The sequence below is a fragment of the Herpailurus yagouaroundi genome, unplaced genomic scaffold, assembly GCF_014898765.1.
Source record: "Herpailurus yagouaroundi ecotype Mexico unplaced genomic scaffold, PumYag 67569, whole genome shotgun sequence".
Classification (NCBI taxonomy): domain Eukaryota; kingdom Metazoa; phylum Chordata; class Mammalia; order Carnivora; family Felidae; genus Herpailurus; species Herpailurus yagouaroundi.
This window is the reverse complement of record NW_024420375.1, coordinates 3,024,337-3,045,300: the sequence shown is the minus strand read 5'-3', so window position 1 is coordinate 3,045,300 and position 20,964 is coordinate 3,024,337. Positions and strand designations below refer to the sequence as shown.

Below are 20,964 nucleotides of genomic sequence, written 5' to 3'. Positions count from 1 at the left end.
ACAGCACCATTCTCTACACACTGTAGAAACCCCATGAAGACTTTTTGAATGATTTTGTAATCATTATTAATGTTTAGTAAGTACACATTAAGTGCATAGTTCTTTATTAAATGATGCATGGGTTAACCAAGATTTGATACAGACTCTGACATTTTTCAATCACTCAGTCAACCAACAAATATTTACTGTCTATTATTTGCAAGACACTGTGCTAGGCATTATGGGGGACACGAGATGCAAGAGAAATAGAAGTTTTAGTCTCTTCCCTTGAAGAGTTTACAGTATGGTTGGTAAGATGAGACATAAAGGCACACAAGGTTAATTAAGAATGCAAGTCAGGGGTGCCTGGATGGCTCAGTTGGTTAAGCTTCTGACTCTTGATTTTGGCTCAGGTCAGGATCTCATGGGTTCGTGACATCAAGCTCTGCATCTGGATGGAGACTGCTTGGCATTCTCTCTCTTCCTCTCTCTCTCTCTCTCTGCCCCTCCTGTGCTCAAGCGCACATTTTTTTCTCTATCTCTCTCTAAATAAATAAACTTAAAAAAAAAAAGAATGTGAGTCAGATGGGCGCCTGGCTGCCTCAGCTGGTGGAGCATGAGACTCTTAATCTCAGGGTTGTGAGTTCAAGCCCCACATTGGGCGTGGAGCCTACTTAAAAAAAAGAAAGAATGCGAGTCAGAGCCAAATGAACATTACAGACAAGAAGTCTGTAAAAATTTTAAAATTTATTGTAGACTGGACGGATATGGAGGCTTTATGAAGGAGGTGGGATTAGCACTTGGCTTTGAAGGATGGGCAGAAATTAAATAGGTTTGAAGTTCCCATAGTTATTAAGAAAATAGAATTCAACACAAAATGTTTCCGGCAAAAGACCAAACAGATAAAGAACAACATCTAGGCAAGAGTAGGCAGCTTATACCAGAATGTTACTGAGCAGTTGTTAGTAACATTCTACCCCTTCCCACTATATACACTTTTATTCTTTCTCTCCTTTTTTTCTTTTCTATTTTTTTCATATTATTCCCTTTATGGTGACATACAGGGCTAAAAGAATCTTCTTTGAGAGGCAGTTTAAAAACCTGAGCTCCAAAACCAGACTGCCTGTGTTCAAATCCTGACTTTGCCACTTATTAGCTGTGTGATTTTGAACAAGTTGCTTAATCTGTCCATGCATCACCAATAAAATGCAGATATAAAAATAGCCCACATGTCATATGCTTGTTTTGAGGATTAACAGAGTTAAAATATATAAAGTACTTAAAAGAGTTTTTGGCACATAGTAAGTGTTCAATGTTAGCTTTTATTTTTTTAATTAAAAAATATTTATTTATCTTTGAGAGAGAAACACACAGAGCGCTAGCAGGAGAGGGGCAGACAGAGAGGGAGACATAGAGTCTGAAGCAAGCTCCAGGTTCTGAGCTCTCAGCATAGAGCCAAACACGGGGCTTGAACCTATGAACCATGACATTAGCCAAAGTCAGACACTCAATCAACTGAGCCACCCAGGCGTCCCAATGTTAGCTTTTATTAAGGAAAGAAAGCTGACTAACTGAAACATTATTATCTTTTCAGGTCTCATTGTTGCTTGATAATTCATTATATAATTAACAAACATCTATACAGAAGCTGCAGGACAGACAGACTCATATCAGCTAAAGAGTTAGGTCTTTGGCAACCCACCCTTGACAAACCTGCATAGATGCTCACACACTTAGGCCACATCACTTTTCCCCAAATTGCTCTCAACCCTAGGCCAGAGAGATTTTAGTAAAATAATACAAAACCAACTTAAGTAGACAAGTTGGGTATTTAAAGGACACTTCATCAACACAGAGAGGGAAGTGACAACTTTCAGAAGGGATTTAAAATACAGACTTATTGGGGCGCCTGGGTGGCTCAGTCGGTTAAGCGGCCGACTTCGGCTCAGGTCATGATCTCGCAGTCCGTGAGTTCGAGCCCCGCGTCGGGCTCTGTGCTGACAGCTCAGAGCCTGGAGCCTGTTTCGGATTCTGTGTCTCCCTCTCTCTGACCCTCCCCCGTTCATGCTCTGTCTCTCTCTGTCTCAAAAATAAATAAATGTTAAAAAAAAATTAAAAAAAAATAAATAAAATACAGACTTATCCCTGGGGAGGTGCCAGTTGAAATTAGGGTTAAATGAACTTCAGGAAGGGGAGAAGTCAATAATAGTAGTAGGCAGCTAGATAGGTGTGTGTGTGTGGAAAGAGAGCAGGGCTCTATAGAAAGGCAGCTAAACTCTGGATCCACATTCCCTGGAGTAGAGATTGTACGTTATAAGTGCTGCTCTCCGGTTTTCCTCACTGACCTACCTCTTTTACACTCAGACCTTCTCCCTATTCCCTCCTTGCAGTTCCAGACTCGTACTCCCAGGAACACAAACACCCCAAATTATGGGGACTTTTGGTTTGCCATTTCCTCAGGACAGCCTGAATAAAGACTAGAAAGAACTTCTTGTCAGTATGATTGCATAACACTGAGTTGGAGATTGTGCAATCTCCTTTTGGAAAAATTGAAGAGCAGGAAGATGGATAGGTTTTTTTTTTTAATGCCTATTTATTTATTTTGAGAGAGAGACAGTGGGGAAAGGGGGAGAGAGAGAATCCCAAGCAGGCTCTGCACTACCAGCCCAGTGCCCGAGGCAGGGATCAATCCCATGAACTGTGAGATCATGACCTGAGCCAAAACCAAGAGTTGGATGCTTAACTGACTGAGCCACCCAAGCACCCTGATAGGTGTTTGATTAAGGTGCAGTATTCTTTATGGGCAGGAGGGTGAGATTCCTTCAAATTCAAGGGTCCGACATCTCTGTCTTTTGTGGTTTTTTTTTCCCCCACTCTGGACTCCTTCTAGCAAAGAATGAGTGTGATCAAGGAAACCCAATGTGACCATTGAGTTTTGATGTCACCTGTTTGCCAAGAGATTTGACTGGGCTATTTTTTTCTTGGTGTGATAATTGAAGTACACAGGATAACTGTGCCTTGTTCAACATCACTTGGTAACTGTGAAGCTCTGTGCCTCTCATGAAAAGCAAAAAATTATGTGTGTGCGCACGGGCCCTGGTAAGCCAGCTGGTAACAGCTGTTATCTGTTGTTACTGCAAAGGATTTAATTAGCCCAGTACCCTCTACTCTGCTCTCCCTCCCCATCAAATCTTTCTCTTAAAAAAAAAAAAAAAGAGCGTGTATTTACACCTCATTATGAATTTAACTTGCACAATTCTCCTAGGGCTATTTGATTTTAAGCCTTATCCCTTCACTTACCTGTATATTCAACTTCCCACTTTCACTGATATCCCTCCCCCCCACCTCCGCTTTTAAACACAGTCAAGTCTCTCCTCCCTTTAAACAAACAGACAAACAAACAAACAAACAAACCCTTTTTTGACAAAGCATTGCCCTTTAGCTACTACCTTTCTTTCTTAGGCAAGCCTCTCAAAAGAACAGTCTCTACTAAATGTTTCCACTTCTCCATCTCTGATTGGATTCTCAGTCCACTGCAGTCTGGGTTCTACCTCCCATGCTCCACTGAAACTGCTCTCATTTAAGCAATTGTCAAATTTAGTGGACAGCTCCCAGGCCTTATATTATTTGACAGTTGCACTGTGTTAAACACTGTTAACTACTCACTTGCTCCTTTTGGAAAATTTCTTATCCCTCCCGCTCGGATCACTATTGTCTCTTGGTTCTCTTTCTACCTCTTGGACAACTTATTCCTTCCTGGTCTCCTTCACAAGCTTCTCTTCTCGTGCCTATCCTTTAATATGTTTCCCAAATGGAAAATTTTTTTCTGATTAAAAAAGAAATACATGTTCATTATGTAAAAATAAGACCTTTTAGAAAATTATAAACATTCCAACGGAAAAATTTCAACGGAAACCTCACCACACAGAAGTAACCACTATTAACATTTTGGCTTATATCCTTCCAGTTGTTAAAAATTGGTATATATATCCTATCCAGTAATACAGATGGCATCACATTACTATATGTTCTACCAGGTTTTTTCTTTTTTGTTTTTTTGTGGGCATCATTCCACCTCAATGAGTATAGAACATTGTTTTAAATGGATACAAAAGAGGGGGCTTGACTGACTCAGTCAGAAGAGCATGCGACTCTTGATCTTCGGGTCGTGAGTTTGAGCCCCACGTTGGGTGTAGAGATTACTTAAATAAATAAATAAAAACTTAAAAAAGAGAAATTATAAGTGGATATAAAAGAGAACACTGAATTTGGCCATTTACACAAAAGACTGTTTTATGATGGAAGTGACTGAGATATGAAGTCTGCAAAATGTAGGACCCACTACTATGTGAGACTTGCCATATAAACAAATTTGCAAGTTAGGGGAAAAAATGGCTACAAAAATATTTCATTGCATAAAATGAATAATTATTTACTCTTAGAGACAAGCTCTGTGTACTTGTATCTTTGTGTGCCTGATTATTTTCTCAGGATAAATTATTGGAAGTGAAATTTCTAGTCAACAGTTTCAGTAAATAACATTAAAACTTTAAAAAAATTTTTTAAGTTTATTTATTTATTTTGAGAGACAGAGCACAAGCAGGGGAGGGGCAGAAAGAAGAAGAAACAGAATCCCAAGCAGGCTCCATGCCATCAGTGCAGAACCCGATGTGGGGCTCAAACTCACAAACTGCAAGATTATGACCTGAGCTGAGATCAAGAGCTGGACGCTTAACCAACTGAGCCACCCAGGCACCCCCCCCCCATTTTTAAAATACAGGGGCACTTGGGTAGCTCAGTCAGTTAGGCATCTGACTCTGGGTTTTGGCTCAGGTCATGATCTCACGGCTTCGTGGGTTCGAGCCCCACATCGGGCTCTGTGTTGGCAGCTTGCAGCCTGCTTGAGATTCTCTCTCTCCCTCTCTCTCTGCCCCTCCCCCACTCGTGCTGTCTCTCTTTCAAAATAGATAAAACTTAAAAAAAGTTTTTTTAATACAAAAGTGCTTAAACATAAATGCAATGAAAATGAAAAAACAAGTCTCCCTGCCATCCCTGACTTCTGTTCTCCAGAGACAACCAGTGCTACAAGTTTCTTGATGTCAAGTTTTTTTTTTTTTAATAAATACTGCCAATTTGCCTCCCAGAAAAATTGCACAGATTTTATACTCTCATCAACATTGCCTGCTTTCACTGATTTTTAAATCTTTTGTCCTTGCCTCTTCACATTTTTCTTTCTGCACTGTATGCTAATAACTCCCAAATCTCTATCTCTAACCCTGATCACACCCTCGAGTTCCAGGCCAGTATTTCTAGCTGGACATCTCCACCCAGGTGTCCTATAGACATCCCAGACTTTTCTAGACTGAACTCATGGTCTTCCTTCCCACACTTACTCTTCTTTCTGTAATTCCAATTTTGATTGGTGGTGCCAGCATCCATCTCATTACCTAAATCAGAAACCTAGGAGTCATTTTCAATTTCTTCCTCTCCTTGCAAATAGTAATAATAGCTAATAGTTACTGAACACTCACCATTCACACATATTTTGTTTCATTTCATTCTCACGAAAGCCCCAGAGGTGGCTTTTAGTCTTATCATTTCCATTTCACAGTTGAGGAAAACTGGATAACTTGCTCAAGGCTATACAGCTAGGAAGCAGGGATTTAAACCCAGGCAGTTTAAGTCCATAGCTCACACACTTAAGCCCCATACTATACTACCACCATATTTCATCAGGTACAAGTTTTACCTATTTCCTCACTCTCAGTCCTGTTTCCTTTTCTCCATTCCCACCACGACCAACTGATTCCAAGTCTTATTATCAATACTCTCATCATTAGTCTCATTCAATTCATCTTCCATGTTGCGTGAAAAATAATCCTTCTTAAACACAAATATGACCATGTCTTTTTTTCCTGTTGAAAATCCTTCAGTGGCTCCCTATCACTTACTTTGTAAAGCCAGAGATCCTTTGCTTCATAAAGAAGGAGCACCCTCATTGCCTGTCCCCAGCCGGCCTACCTCTCTAAGCACTTTCTTTACAGTATCTGAATTGGTCACAATTGCCTAAAAACATGCTGTTTCTTACTGGGATGACTTTGCACATGCTATTCCCTCTGCAAGAAATTGCCTTTCCCCATTTCCACTCCTATTTGTCCTTTATGTCTTTTCATGTCTGTCAAACTCAGATGTTTCCTCCTCCAGGAAGCCTTCCCTAATTCCTCCAATTATTCATGTCCCATGTGCTGCTTTAAACATTCACTTATTTTGTATTTGTCATTAGTTTTATTTCCTTGTCTCCCTTTCTAGAATGTTAACTCTTTGAGGGCTGGGTCGCTCTTATTCAACTTTAGTATTTAGCATGTTGCCTAGCACATAAGTAGTTGCTTAGTAGATATCGGTTAAATTGAATTAAATAACTGTGAAAATTTGGGCCTTGTACTCTGTTGAAAGGATTTCAGGCATCAGTGGTACAGGAAAAATCAGAAGAGGCAGGTGCAGGGAGGAGAAAGGATGACCTAAAATCACCACTGTTAATGTGGGGCACCACCCCTTCATGTGCGCCATGTATAAATTAATCATATAAATATCAATATGTCTAAAAAATATCAATATGTCTATGGATATTTTCTCATTTAGATACGTACTCTTTCTCCATTATGGGCTGCAAGCAACCTCAGAGCAGTGCCAAGTATGGTGTTCTGCAGAGTAGAGACAGAACATATGAAATAAATGCCTTCAATATGCTGAGAAATATATCTGAGTACATCTGGGCTTAAGCTTTCTGTGGTAACAAGTGGAGGATGAAGCTATGCCCCGATTTTCCTGGAAAGGGAGAATGAGCAATCATATTTACCCCATCCCCGCTGCTTCCCTGGCACCATTGTGCAGAATGCTCAGTTGCGGGTGGAATGAACTGAAATGATCAGTGGCACAAGTGGCAGGGCTGCGTTCTAAGTTCTTAGTATTATGGTTGGAACCCCTCCCTCTGGAGAACACCCTTCTATTTTCGCGCAAAACCCTGACTTATTCAGGTCACGGGGCTTCGGCCTATCACTGCAAGGTCCCCGTTTGCGGGGCAGTGCCCGCTGCCGATAGATACTGGGTAGAAGACAATTTCTTGGGTTGAGGAGCAGCGATTGGCGGATCCCGCCTCTAATGCTTCCCAGGACATCGGGCGCTGCGTGTCCGAGATGCCGGTTCCGGGGCGGCCACAAACACCACCCGGAAGCCTGAATGAGGCCTCCGAAGTACAGGACTCACAGCCCTCAGCATGGCCGCTATTCAGGGTGCCGGGCCCGGGGCCAAGGCAGCGTGCGCGTGCGTGCGTGCGTGCGTGCGTGGGCGCGCGTGCGCGGCGCCGCTGTCTGTGGGTTGGCTGGTTATTTTGCAAGCGGGAGGGGCTGTGTGCGCTCCTGCCTCCCGCCTCTGTCCCCCACCCCCTTCCCCGGTCCCAGTCTCTCCTTCGGAAAGATGTCGGACACGGCAGTGGCTGACACTCGGCGCCTTAACTCGAAGCCGCAGGACCTGACCGACGCTTATGGGCCGCCAAGTAACTTCCTCGAGATCGACATCTTTAATCCACAGACGGTGGGCGTGGGCCGCGCGCGCTTCACCACCTATGAGGTTCGCATGCGGGTGAGTCACGGGGTGAGGGAGACAGCTGAGGGAGGACCAGGCGGCTGGGCGGGGGCTGCCAGAAGGCGCTCGAAGGGGTCATTTGGGGGTTGGGGGCAGAGGTCTCCAGACTCGGTTGTGGCCCTAGGATACAGAAAAGTCCAGAGGGGGACATCGGACTGGGGTGAGGGAAAATAAGTACCTATGAGCAAGAAGTGAAGCCTGGCTGGATAGGGTGGGGAGGATGGAGAAGATTAGAGTGGGGAATTCAAGGAAATAGGAACCCTGAGTGCAGCGACAGAAGAAGAGAAGGAAGAGTGACAGAGGGCTGGGGAATGGAAAGACAAGGCGATATATCGCTGGGTCCCATAACTAAACTGGGTTGTGGGAAGTCAATACGAAGAGGGAGGGCAGGAAGCCCCGATTTCTTCCTCATGAAGTCTCCCTGGGATGATGGAGTTAAGCAAAGCCTGCATTGAAGGGAAGATAGACCCCAGGAAAGGGAGAGAGTGGGCTTGGTAGAGCAGAAATAAGAAAGGGAGTCTCCCTGACACCGAGTGCTTCCCAGACTTGTGTGGAATTAGCATCTGAAGGAGAGAAATGTTTTCTGCTTAAGTTTTCTCAGGTATCACATGCTGTGTCTTACGGTGAAATCTGGCCTTGCCCTGGGATTGGTGGATTGTCAGTCGGTACTCAAAGCATCCTGTGCTGATCCTTTAGATTTGAAGTAGCCAGTATTTCAGTATTGGCTCCCATTTGGGCTTTCTGTATACAAATGGCCATTTGCCCTTTCTGTTCTAGATTAACTTTTTGGATTAAGACTGTTGTCTGCGGTTACTTTAATGTATGACACTTCGGGACTGCCCAGGAGTGGCTTCTTCCAGTGTGCACTACAGAGGACTTTATTCTCTAGTTCTTAGTCCACATTACAAGGATGGAATGTGCAGATAAAGTAGTGGTTTGCACGTTCTTTAGCCCAGTTGAAGTGGTTACAGGAAGAAAAGTTAGAGGCCCATTTTCTAATTTTCCTTATGTTTTTTTTTTTCTCAGACTAGAGGGCCAGAATATTCTCTATGGACAGCATGCTGCTCAAACAGCATTTGAAGACCTATAAAAGAGTGTATGTGCTTTCATTTTTGACTGAATGAATTGAATGAGAGAGTGTGTCTCCTACATGGGCATTGAAATTTAATTGAGAAATGGTGTCCAAATTCCAAGTTTCACAAAGTCCAAACTGAAGAAAGAAAATCGAAGCAAAAATTGAGAAAAACTCATCTATATAAGAACTACCTGAAATCAACTCTTTGGAGAAGAATGGAAGTTAGATCCCTCAAAATATGATCAAAAGTCTGGAACTGTTAGTGATAGAGAACTTAATTACCTGAGGAAGCTTGGGCATAACTTGTTCAGTGTGAGGATTCTCTGCTGTGGGGTTTTGGAGACAACATCTCCATCCATTACCCAAGAGCCTTAGGGATAATGAATGAAACAGCTCTCTTCTTAAGGCATTCTAATAACAACAGAGACTGTTCATCCAGTGCCTACTATGTGCCAGGCACCGAACTAGGGTTCAGTTTCTAAATCTTTACAAAAATGACATTTTACAGATAGGAAACTGAGGAGGAATGCAGTTTAAGTAACTTGCCCAAGTACACATAGCTAGTAAGTGACAGGGCTGATATTTGAACCCAGATCTGACTGACTCCAAAGCCCATCATACTCTTTGCATTACACTTCAGTCTCTTTGGCAATGCTTAGTTGCAAAACTTTAGTGCACAATATTTTTTTACCCACCAAGCTTTCCATCTATCCTTTTCACAATTTCTAATTGTACGGTGATGATAGGTTTGATGGCAGTTCCTAGTTATGTGAATTTTAATTTGTATTGTGTATATTAATTTGTATGGCTATCTAGACTTAATATTTTAATTTAACTCTGTGTAGGGGAGAAGTTGGTAAATTCATTTAGTTTTTAGTTGCTATATTAGGTGATTGATCATGGTAGGCATTTTAGGGAGTATGAGACTCAAGAGACTGGGCTTTGGGAATTAAACATTGTGTATGGTAGAAGCAGATGGCACTGACTTTCTTCTTTATATAATAACTAAATATTTCTGGAGGTGTTCTCTTATTTTGCTCAGGAAAGAATTCCCCCCTCCCACCCTTCCAAGAAATTAGGAATCTGGAGAGGTATCCTGGTGACTTCACATAATGTGTATGGAACTTTTCAAATGTCAGTTGTCCTGTGGACTTGAATTTTGTTTCTGTCTCTCCTTTCCCTTGACTTTGTGTTGATCAGAGCCAACGACTCTGTATATCCTGTACTACACAATCCTGTCTTCCTCAAATGATTTGTAGGTTGGAGCTGGGAGACTATCTTAGTACATAGTGGCCCCTTCCTTACATGGCTAGGTGTGAAGATGAGAGGTCATTATTGTCACCATCCTGTGGGGGTAGGGGAAGAATAGGAGTTTTGTGAGTCAAAGGAAGAAGTCCACAAAATGGCAGTGGATGGTTTCACTATGCCTTGGAAGCAGCTACTCAGCATTTTTCCCCCTTTGTTCTGTTAGCTTCTGTAAAAGCCTACTTGTTAAGGTTCTACTCTTTGGGGATCACAGTATTTGTAATGAATTCTGGTGGAAACCTAGAATTACATGATACCAAAGCACTTCTTTTTTTCTTGCAGTATTATTTTTCTCCCCATCTTTGTTGAGATGTTATTGACATATAACATTGTGTAAGTTTAAGGTGTACAATGTGATTATTTGATACTCATACAGATTTCTTGCAGGGTTCTGAGTATTTTCTTTATAATGTTTTCTTTTAAATGGTTAAAATATGCACATGGTACAAAATTCAAAAGATACAAAAAAGATGTACTGTAAAAACTAAGTCTTCCACCCTCTGCCCTCTAGGGGTTCCCTTTTCCAAAGAAACCATTGTTTCCAGTTTTTTCATTTATTCTCCTAAAGAATAGGTTGTAATAAAACATTGCTTTACCTGTATCTCACTCTCCTTCAACTCATTGACATTCCTTGGACCTTGATCATAGGTGGAGTTGTAACTAGTATAAGTTGGCTAGTTATTTAGCTTTTGATGACCTATACCTAGAACTGGATCCTGGAAAGACAGTTTCCAGACATGAGGACTACAAAGCATGATGTAGTGAGGACTGTGTGAAGCTCTAGCATAACTGGGAGATGTTCTTTTCCTGCCCTGAGGCAGTTGTGGAGGCTCAGGTCATAGTTCAGGAGAGAAACTAGTTCCTTTTATTTCCATCTGCTGATACGAGTTGGCTGGTGGAAAATACAGTCAACTTTAATACATGTGGTTGGCCATTTCTATATAGAACTTGTAGACAGGAGTGAGGATCAGGGCTTTTTGTTTGTTGGTAGTTCATGTTGCCATTAGAGCCTTGGGAAAATTATCAATGATTAAGATGTGGGAATAAGCTGATCTATATGAGGGAGCAAGATATGGTAACCCAACTTAATGTAATTGCTATTTCTGCCGTACTTTCTAGACAGGGAGAAGGTAAACATACCTAGGGCTTCTATTAATCAGTTGAGTATTTACTGAGTAACTTGCATAGTCTGCATTTAGGGAGATGCAGAAGTAGTGACAGCTTCTGATTTCAATGAAATTATAGTTTAGTTAAGTAGCAAGACTAACATGATGCATAAAACAATAGTGTGTCAGACACTACTAAAGTATAAATGTCATAGGAGTTCAGAGGAGAGGGAGACCAGTAAATTAAGCTGGTGTGTTCAGGAAGATTTCCTGGATGAAATGGGACTTGAGCTCGGACTTGTAGAATGTGGACAATTTGAGGAAATTTGAGGAATGGGTATGATTTGAGGAAATCATACCTTGGAGGTGCTTTTCTCTTATTCTTTTACAGGGAACTTAAATTCACTTTTGGGGACACCTGGGTGACTCAGTTGGTTAGGTGTTTGACTCTTGATTTTAGCTCAGGTCATGATCTCACTCACAGTTCATGAGTTTGAGCCCCATGTAGGGCTCTGCGCTGACAGCATGGAGCCTGCTTGGGATTCTCTCTCACCCCCTCTCTGTGCCCTTCCCCCGCTCACGTGCACTCTCTCTCAAAATAAATAAACATTAAAAAAATAACTTTTCAATTGAAAATGTAATATATGCATGTGACAAATTCAAATTGTGCAGTGAAAAATGTGACCCTCCCACCCATTCCAGTTGTTTAGTCTTATACTCCAAAACCAATCACTGTTATGAATAAATATTTTATTCATAAATACAAATATATACACGTATACATATCCCTTTTTATTTTTTATTTTTTTTTTAATTTTTTTTAACGTTTATTTATTATTTTTGGGACAGAGAGAGACAGAGCATGAACGGGGGAGGGGCAGAGAGAGAGGGAGACACAGAATCGGAAACAGGCTCCAGGCTCTGAGCCATCAGCCCAGAGCCCGACGCGGGGCTCGAACTCACGGACTGCGAGATGGTGACCTGGCTGAAGTCGGACGCTTAACCGACTGCGCCACCCAGGCGCCCCTACATATCCCTTTTTAAATTGAAGTATAGTTGACACACATGGTACATTAGTTTCAGGTGTTCAACGTAGTGATTTGACAAGTTTATACATTACACTATGCTTACCACAAGTACATGTGCTATGTATACTGTGTGTGTGTGTGTGTATATATATGTATATGTGTGTGTGTGTGTGTATATATATATATGTATATATATAAAACTATATTTCCTGTGTTCTTATTCCCATGCCTTACTCATTCCATAACTGGAAGCCTATATCTCCATTCCTGTTCACCCATTTTGCCCATACCCCTAGCCCCCTCCCCTCTGGCAACCAACAGTTTATTCTCTTTATTTATGGGTCTGCTTCTACTTTTGTTTTATTTGTTATGTTTTTTAGATTATACATATAAGTGAAATCATATAGTATTTATCTTTATCTGTCTGGCTCATTTCACTTAGCCTAATACCCTCTAGGTCTATCCATGTTGTCACAAATGGCAAGATCTCATCTTTTTTTTCTAGCAGAGTAATATTCCACTGTGTGTGTGTGTGTGTGTAGCACATCTTTATCCCTTCATATTTTTATTTTATTTTATTAAAGTTTATTTACTTATTTTGAGAGAGAGTGTGAGCAGGGGATGGGCAGAGAGAGAGAGAGAGAATCCCAAGCAGGCTCCGTGCTGCCAGTGCAGAGCACAGTGTAGGGCTTGAATCTGCGAATAGTGAGATCATGACCCCAGCTGAAACCAAGAGTCCAATGCTTAACTGACTGAGCCACCCAGGCGCCCCCATATTTTCTTTTTAAAGTTTATTTCTTTTGAGAGAGCACGCACAAGTGGAGGAGGAGCAGAGAGAGGGAGACAGAGAGAATCCCAAGCAGGCTCTACACTGTCATTGTGGAGCCCAATGCAGGTTTCAAACTCACAAACATAGATATTGTGACCTGAGCTGAAATCAAGAGTCTGACACTTACCTGACTGAGCCACCCAGGCACCCCTCATCTTTTTTTCTGTTTATTTATTTATTTTTGAGAGAGAGAGCAAGCGGGGGAGGAGCAGAGAGAGAGGGATACAGAGAATCCCAAGCAGGCTCTGTGCTGTGAGCACAGAGCCCAACACAGGGCTTGAACCCATAAACCATGAGATCACGACCTGAGCTGAAATCAAGAGTCAGATGCTTAACCGACTGAGCCACCCAGGTGCCCCACATCCATTCATTTTTTGATGGACACTTGGGTTGCTTCCATATTGGGTTGCTTGGCTGTTGTAAATAATGCTACAATAAACAAAGGGGTTCATATATCTTTTAGAATTAGTGTTTTCATTTTCTTTGGGTAAATATACATAGCCTTTTTTTAAACCAAATAGGGGTAAGCTGTATGTACTGTTCTGTAACTTGATTTGATGCTTAATATATTTTCATACTGGCACATGTATATTTCACATTCTTTTCATAGCTGTATAGTAATTCTACTGTATAGGCATAGCATAATTTATTTAACCAATTGTCTATTGATGGACATATATAATTATTACAAGTAAAGTACAATGAAAACCCTTGCATATACATATTTGCATACAACTTCAAGTCTATTTAAAATTGGTTTTTACATTTTATTTATTTTTGAGAGAGAGAGAGCACAAGTGGGGGAGAGGCAGAGAGAGAGGGAGACACAGAATCCAAAGCAGGCTCCAGGCTCTGAGTTATCAGCACAGAGCCCGACGCGCGGCTCAAACTCACAAACCGTGAGATCATGACCTGAGCCGAAGTTGGACGCTCAACCGACCGAGCCACCCAGGGGCCCGAACTTCAAGTCTATTTATAGGATAAATTCTAAGCAGCAAGTGACTTCTAGTCACCATCTGTGACAAGGCTGGATGTGGTAAGGATTGGTATTTACCTGGTGGTATTTTAAAGGAGTTATAGGAGCATGGTCCACAGGAATTATTTCTTCATTGGGACCTAAGTGGTTCTGACAGGTGGCCACTACAGGCTGAACGTTAGTTACCATCTCTCTTCTCTCATTTTTCCTTCCCTGTAGACAAACCTACCTATCTTCAAGCTGAAGGAGTCCTGTGTACGGCGGCGCTATAGTGACTTTGAGTGGCTTAAAAATGAGCTGGAGCGAGATAGTAAGGTATGACCCCATTCCCTGTGTGGAATCTTTGGAGGAGGAGATCTACATAGGCTCATAAGGAATAAGATTCTAGTCTATAAAATATTAAAAAAAATTTTTTTAATATGAAATTTAGTATACTCTGGTTTCTCTTCAGATCGTCTAAATCTTTCGCCTTTTAATATGAACTTTATTGTCAAATTGGTTTCCTAAAAAAAATTTTAACGTTTATTTATTTGTGAGAAACAGAGAGAGAGCAAGAGCAGGGGAGGGGCAGAGAGAGAGGGAGACACAGAATCCAAAGCAGGCTCCAGGCTCCAAGCTGTCAGCACAGAGCCCGATGCAGGGCCCAAACTCACAAACCGCGAGATCATGACCTGAGCTACAGTTGGCCTCTTAACCGACTGAGCCACCCAGGTGCCCCTGTGGTCTATAAAATCTTAAAGGCAGTGGAGAGGCTGAACACTATCAAATCCCAGCACATTGGATCTGGGTGATACCCTTTGAAACTTGAAAGTGGTAAGTTCAGGACAAATTTTAAAAGAAAAAATATTACTTGAATCAGTGGTGAGTAAAGTCATAAAACTTAACTTATATAGGTACTAAAAATATAAGTGTAGATCGTGTCAGAAAAGACCTAGCTAAATTCTTGGATACTAGTGGATTGTTAAAGAAAGTGAGGAATATTTGGAGTTTATTTCCTTTTTTTTTTTTTTTTTTTGAGGTGGTAAATCTGTCCTTCCATAAAATCACTTGGATTTTTTTATGTTTGTTTATTTTTAAGATAGATACAGAGCACGAGCAGGGGAGAGGCAGAGAAAGAGAGAGAGAGGGAGAGAGGGAGAGAGAGAGAGAGACAGAATCCAAAACAGGCTCCAGGCTCTGAGCTATCAGCACAGAGCCCAACATGGGGCTCGAACTCAGAACGGTGAGATCATGACCTGACCTGAAGTCAGACGCTTAACCGACTGAGCCACCCAGGTGCCCCTGGATTCATTTTTGACCTAAGCCATCATTACTGTTCTTATGGCCTCAGTTCTTACAAGTTGCCAGCTGTGGGATAAGATAGACCCTGGCTAATAGTCTAATAAGAAATAAGGTATACAGTGCTTCACCATCTCGTTCCCTCTTCATCCTCTCCCATGTGGCTGATATTTTGTGTCTGCCTGCAGATTGTAGTACCACCACTGCCTGGGAAAGCCTTGAAGCGTCAGCTCCCTTTTCGAGGAGATGAAGGGATATTTGAGGAGTCCTTCATTGAAGAAAGGAGGCAGGGCCTCGAACAGTTTATTAACAAGTAAGCCAAGTTCCCGGGGACTCCTCTTGCTCCTTTTGCCATCATGGTCTTTCTGTGTTTTGTCTGTCTCCTCTTTTGTGATGTGTAATAAGATGTGTTGCCGGTTGTGTGGTGAGCTGACTGGACAGTAAAACTCCATTCCTTCGAGCAGAATTCTGATCCTGTACCTCAGGGCCTGAAAAGGCCTTGGATGTGTTTGGGGATTTTTCCCTACCTCACCTGTCTATCTCCCTTCTCCTACAACATCAGGGTTGGAGTGGTGCCTCGTTGCTGTCCTCTACTTACTTGAACCTCTGGAAGAGCTGATGTTGCCCTTTCTCCCCTGTCCACACCCCCATTGCTCTGTGAATTCTCTCTGATCCCAGATACTACTGATAACCATCTTGGTCTCTTTATAGAATTGCTGGGCACCCACTGGCTCAGAATGAACGCTGCCTACACATGTTCCTGCAGGAGGAGGCAATTGACAGGAACTACGTCCCTGGGAAGGTGCGCCAGTAGGAGCCCCTCTCACCACTTGCCCTCTACTTTCCTGCTGAAATGACATTGATTTTTACACTAAGCCTCTCTCTCTGTCTCTTTGATCTGAAGTTGGCTGCCCATCCCCTGGCCTGATAGACTGTCTGGCATTGTGTTTCTTGGTACCTGACTACACCGTGGGCACTCTGCTAGGATCCTCTTCTTTGAGAAGAGGTGGGAGACCACAGGCAGATGCTCTTTGCTTGGGGTGCGGGTGGGGGGATTGGACTGGAAGGCAATTCCTTGGGCATTTACCCTTGTCAGAAGGCTAATCTTATGGGGGGTGGGGGTCTTGTGCTGGTAGGGCACTCGGATACATACTGATGCTGCAAGTCCAGGGGATTTTCTTACTCTTAGGTTTAACCAGAAACGCTGAGCAGGGAAAAACCCTGCCTTTCCTACCTGCATGAACTTTTTTCTTTTGGGGAAGGTGGTAGAGACCCAGAAGTTCTTGTTTTCTCTAGGCCTGCTCCCAGTTTTCTCAACGGTTTCTTTTGTTCCTTTCTCTCTCCCTTGTTGCTTTTCATGGCAGTAAATCCTCCTGAGTCTAAGCAGTCTGTTGTGTGGAGCAAGGTGTGTGGGTTTTCTGGGCCCCTCATCATGGCTGCTTCAGAGTCAGAAGAAAGCCATAGGGCAGTAGGGGAACTCTTGTTGTCTAGCCCCTCTCCTTTGTGGCTCCCCACTCTGGCTGCCCGTTCTCGCTCATCAGCAGGTGAGTCAGTACAGGCCAGAAGTTTCCACCCCCCCCCCCACAAGCCCTTGCTACTTTATAGGTTACCTTTGCGGGTTTGATGGCTTGAGGGGTGGGGACAACTCACCACTGCCAGGTAACTCCCTAAAGGGTGGGAGTGGATCATTTTCTAGGTACCTCCCAGTGGTTGGGAAGGGCATCACCACCCTCTTCCTTCCATTCTTCCTCCCCACCCCACCCCCGCCATCCCATTTAGTGCTGCCACAAGGCCGAAGCACATGAACAAACCACACAGTCTCTGACTTCTCCTAAGCACTTTGAGCTGTTGAATGGGGCTCAGGGGCAAGAGTTGTTGCTGCCCTCCCCAGCTTGGTCACAGGGTTACTGAACTGCCTGTACCTGTTTCCCATGGAACTCCAGTAGTCTTCCCAGAATTTGAGCTAGAAATAGCAGCTGGGTATGGATGTCCCAAATCTTAAGAGTCTGAAGCAGCTTTCCTGGGCTTCTATCTGGAGGATAGTGGTTTGTTTGCTGGGGCCTGATATCTCTCTCTATTGGTGGGATGGGAGCAAGTTAACTGGTGTCATGTCAAAAATGGGGACTCTTTGCTTAGACTCTCTATCATGGAAGGATCGGAATTCTCTGTATGGGGTCTTGGGGAAAAGGATTGTGGAGTTGGACAAGACCCTGATCAGAGAGTTTAGGATTGGATTTTGACATGGGATTTGGAGTCCTTCTCAATGTTGAAGTTCCCTGAGACAGATCAGCTCTCCAGCTGCTGAGCCTGTACCAGGGGCTGAGCAGCCCCTAGAGAGAGGCTGTGCTCCCTTTCCCACCTCCCAAATGTTGGTGTTGTTGCTGCCTTTTTGATTTGTATCCTCTGTTATTGACTTTTTTTTAAGAATTCTTTCATTGTGCACAAGTGCTGAAAGCCTGAGGCCCCATTTCTGCTGTGTATATATCCTGACTCGGGGCTTTTATTCAGCAAACTGTTCATTCTTCTGTCAGACAATGTCATATTCAACTCTGTTCATATTAAACCACTGTGAAGCAAGCCTCTGTTTTCCTGCTTAAGTTTTTTAGTGTCTAGGATATTCTTGGTATTGTGCAGAAATCATACAACATGGTCAGTATCCTGAGGTGATAAGTTAAGTTTGGCATTTAAATTAAAAAAACAACAACCAGAATCCTAGCTGCCTGTAGCGATATTTACCTATTCTTGCAACTCCCAATTGACTTTGTCACCGAGGTAATGCGTCTTCTTGCAGGAAGTAGCCATAGGGCTCAATACCTGTGGTTTGGTTCAGATTTAGTAGATTTGGTTTTTAACCTTGTGGGTTTCTACTAATTTGGGCAGAATATATTTATAGTGTGTGTGTGTGTGTGTGTGTGTGTGTGTGTGTGTGTACATATATATGCATATGCTATATGTGTACATAAACACGTGTGTGCAAGTGCTCATCATCCAACCTACCACCTACAAACACTATTTCTTTTATAGTTTTTTTTTTTACCTCAATTGAGACTTTTTTCTTTCAAATAGATTTGATGCAGGCAGAAAGGTGAGTGAACTTTGATAACTTTTTTTTTAACTCTGAGAACATTTTTTTTAGGTTTAATTATTTATAAATATAAATTTATTTATTGAGATAGAGACAGTGTGAGTTAGGGAGGGGCAGAGACAGGGGAGAAAGAGAATCCCAAGCAGGCTTCACACTGTCAGCGCTGAGCCCGATGTGGGGCTCGAACCCATGAAACTGAGATCATGACCTGAGCCAAAACCAAGAGTCGGACGCTCAACAAACTGAGCCAGCCAGGTGCCCCTCTGAGAACTTTTGATGGGTGGATATTTTAATCTGACCGATGTGTTCTGAAATGGCTTCCTACACAAAGTGGCTTTTAGTAAAGGTTTGGAATGAGAGGAGGTAGGAGTCTTGTCATTTGGGAAGTCAAAGCAAGTTTTAATCATGAAGTTGAGCATGGAAAGAAGGTATAGAAAGGGATGTGGTCAAAACACGAATTAAGGTGACATAACCATGTACTTGGGTGTAAGTAGAAGAGTGGGGCTGAATTGAAGTTAAGAGGTTTTGGTAGTTCGGGAATTAGATGACTAAAGGTATCTGAGGGGATAGGGAAGAATAGAAGTTTCTGTGAGATAAAAGAAAAGAAGAATAATTAGAGAAATGCAACCTTCATAAACAGCAGTGTTAGAGAATGAATTAGAGAATAACTAGAAAAGGCAACTATAAAGTTTCAAAATTTTGGACAAATGATATTCATTTAACAAGTACCAATTCCTAGCCTTCTGTGTGCCCAGTCTTATGCTAAAAGCTGGATGGGGTGGGGTGGTTGTGGTACAAATAAAAGAGGATTGCATTCTCTTTTCTTCATAGACTTTATTTTGTACACTTTGTAGACTTTATTCCCTCTTTGGAGTCAAATGGGTCATGTTAGCATAGTAACCTGGGTCCTGAAAGAGCCCCAAATCCAAGCCCTCGTACCCACCAACACCAAGGAGAAGGTTTCTTTCATGAGGAATTCACATTTCTGCATGTACCTAAATGTTTATCACTAATTAATTCCTTTTATTCATAGCACTGAAGCAGCTCAACCTTATACTGGGACCTGGGCGACAGAGGCTAACCAAAAAATTTAAACATAGTAGCTAGACCCAAAACAAGTCTAAATCTTCACATTCTGGAGATGACTTATCTACTACCCTTTGACCCATTCTTTGACATGAGGAGTTGAGCTGGTAAAGGATGGAAGAGGTGAGCGGCCTTCAAACTGCGCTGGAGTTTTTGTTTGATGAGACATCCTAGCTGAGACAGTTCTATCTTCAAATATATGCTGTCATAATATAAGTAAAATTACTTTTTACTGTGGAAATGCAGACCAACTGCTCACTGAAATGGATATTTCTTCATATCCTGAAGACTTTTGAGTCACCTCTGGTCTTCTCAGACACAATAACAGTTATAATTTTTCCTCACTTGGCTCGTTTTTTACCCTTTTAACTTTATTATTCTGAAATCTCTCCAAGGTCCTTATATGTCCCTAAGTCATAGAGTCTAAAACTGGACACCACTTTAATTATAGCCTGAAGGTTAGGTGGTTGTTAGTCCATTTACACATCGTAGTATTCAAGTTTACTTTTAAAATATAAATACTTTGTGACTAATTTAGCTTGTGGTTCTCTGCCACTCCCTTCCCGACCATCCACCACCCTTCATTCCTCTTATCTTTTGTTTTGCTTTGCTTTTACAAAAAGAAATAATTGTTCTTATTTTTATTTTCTCTTGCCTGCCTATCTGTGTGTGTATCTATCTATCTATCTATCTATCTATCTATCTATCTATCTATCTATCTATCTATGCTTTTGAGAACAGAAAGCTCATTCCTTACAAAACAAATTGGGTAATTATTAACATTACACGGAATAAAGGATTTTTTAATTCACAGCAGGTTTTTGTTAAATAAGTGTTTCCTGCAGTGGTTTTAAGTGTTTGTATATAGATCATCAACTACCTGATACAGAGAAACTGAATGTACAGGATTAAGAGGTACTGCCAATTGAAGAGCAATCAGAAATTAGATAAAACAGTTCTTAAGTGAACAGTGAAATACATTTAGAGTCACAGAAATTTATACATTACTTTTCAGGAAAATGTTATTTTACCCATAATGTTTTTTATCCAAATACAGTCAACTTTTGATCATCTGTGCCAGTGGAGAGCTTTTTATTTTGTTATGCATAAGACTTTAAAATATTTCCTAATATGTCATCAGAAGGAGACTCAGGAAGATCTGAGAAGTAGAAAAGGAATAGTAGGCCCGGAATAGAAACCTGGGTCCTGGAGCCAGCTATGTTAGTTAGCTGGCTATATAGCACCTACAGGCAGATTGCTTCACCCATCTGGACCTGTTTTCTCAACTGTAAACTGAGGGCATTTGACTGAATGGTTTCTTAGGTATCCTAAATCTCGATTTTTTTATGATTTCCAACTCTTGCCCTAAGGAACTGAGTAAACCCTGGAGGTGATGCTACCAAACAGGCGGAAGCAAAGTTTTTCCCATTTGATGGGGTTTGCTGTAGTGTAGTTTTCTCTCCCAGAAATGGATGACCCTTCACTTACCCTGATTAGAGTTTGTTTGCCCACATCCTGTAGTATCAAGTCATGAGTAGTACCACATTGAAACTCGGTGTTGAATTGATTTACAGTT

At 42.0% G+C, this 20,964-nt stretch overlaps 1 protein-coding gene across 1 annotated transcript; it reads left to right on the top strand.

Annotated features, from left to right (window-relative positions):
* The first annotated feature begins 7,340 nt into the window (after positions 1–7,340).
* Positions 7,341–17,795, top strand: SNX12 (sorting nexin 12). The gene is made up of 4 exons (XM_040467694.1): positions 7,341–7,617; positions 14,159–14,254; positions 15,406–15,530; positions 15,929–17,795. Exons 1-4 carry the CDS (start codon positions 7,453–7,455, stop codon positions 16,029–16,031), a joined length of 489 nt encoding a protein of 162 aa, XP_040323628.1. The 5' UTR covers positions 7,341–7,452; the 3' UTR covers positions 16,032–17,795.
* The last annotated feature ends 3,169 nt before the right edge of the window (positions 17,796–20,964 follow it).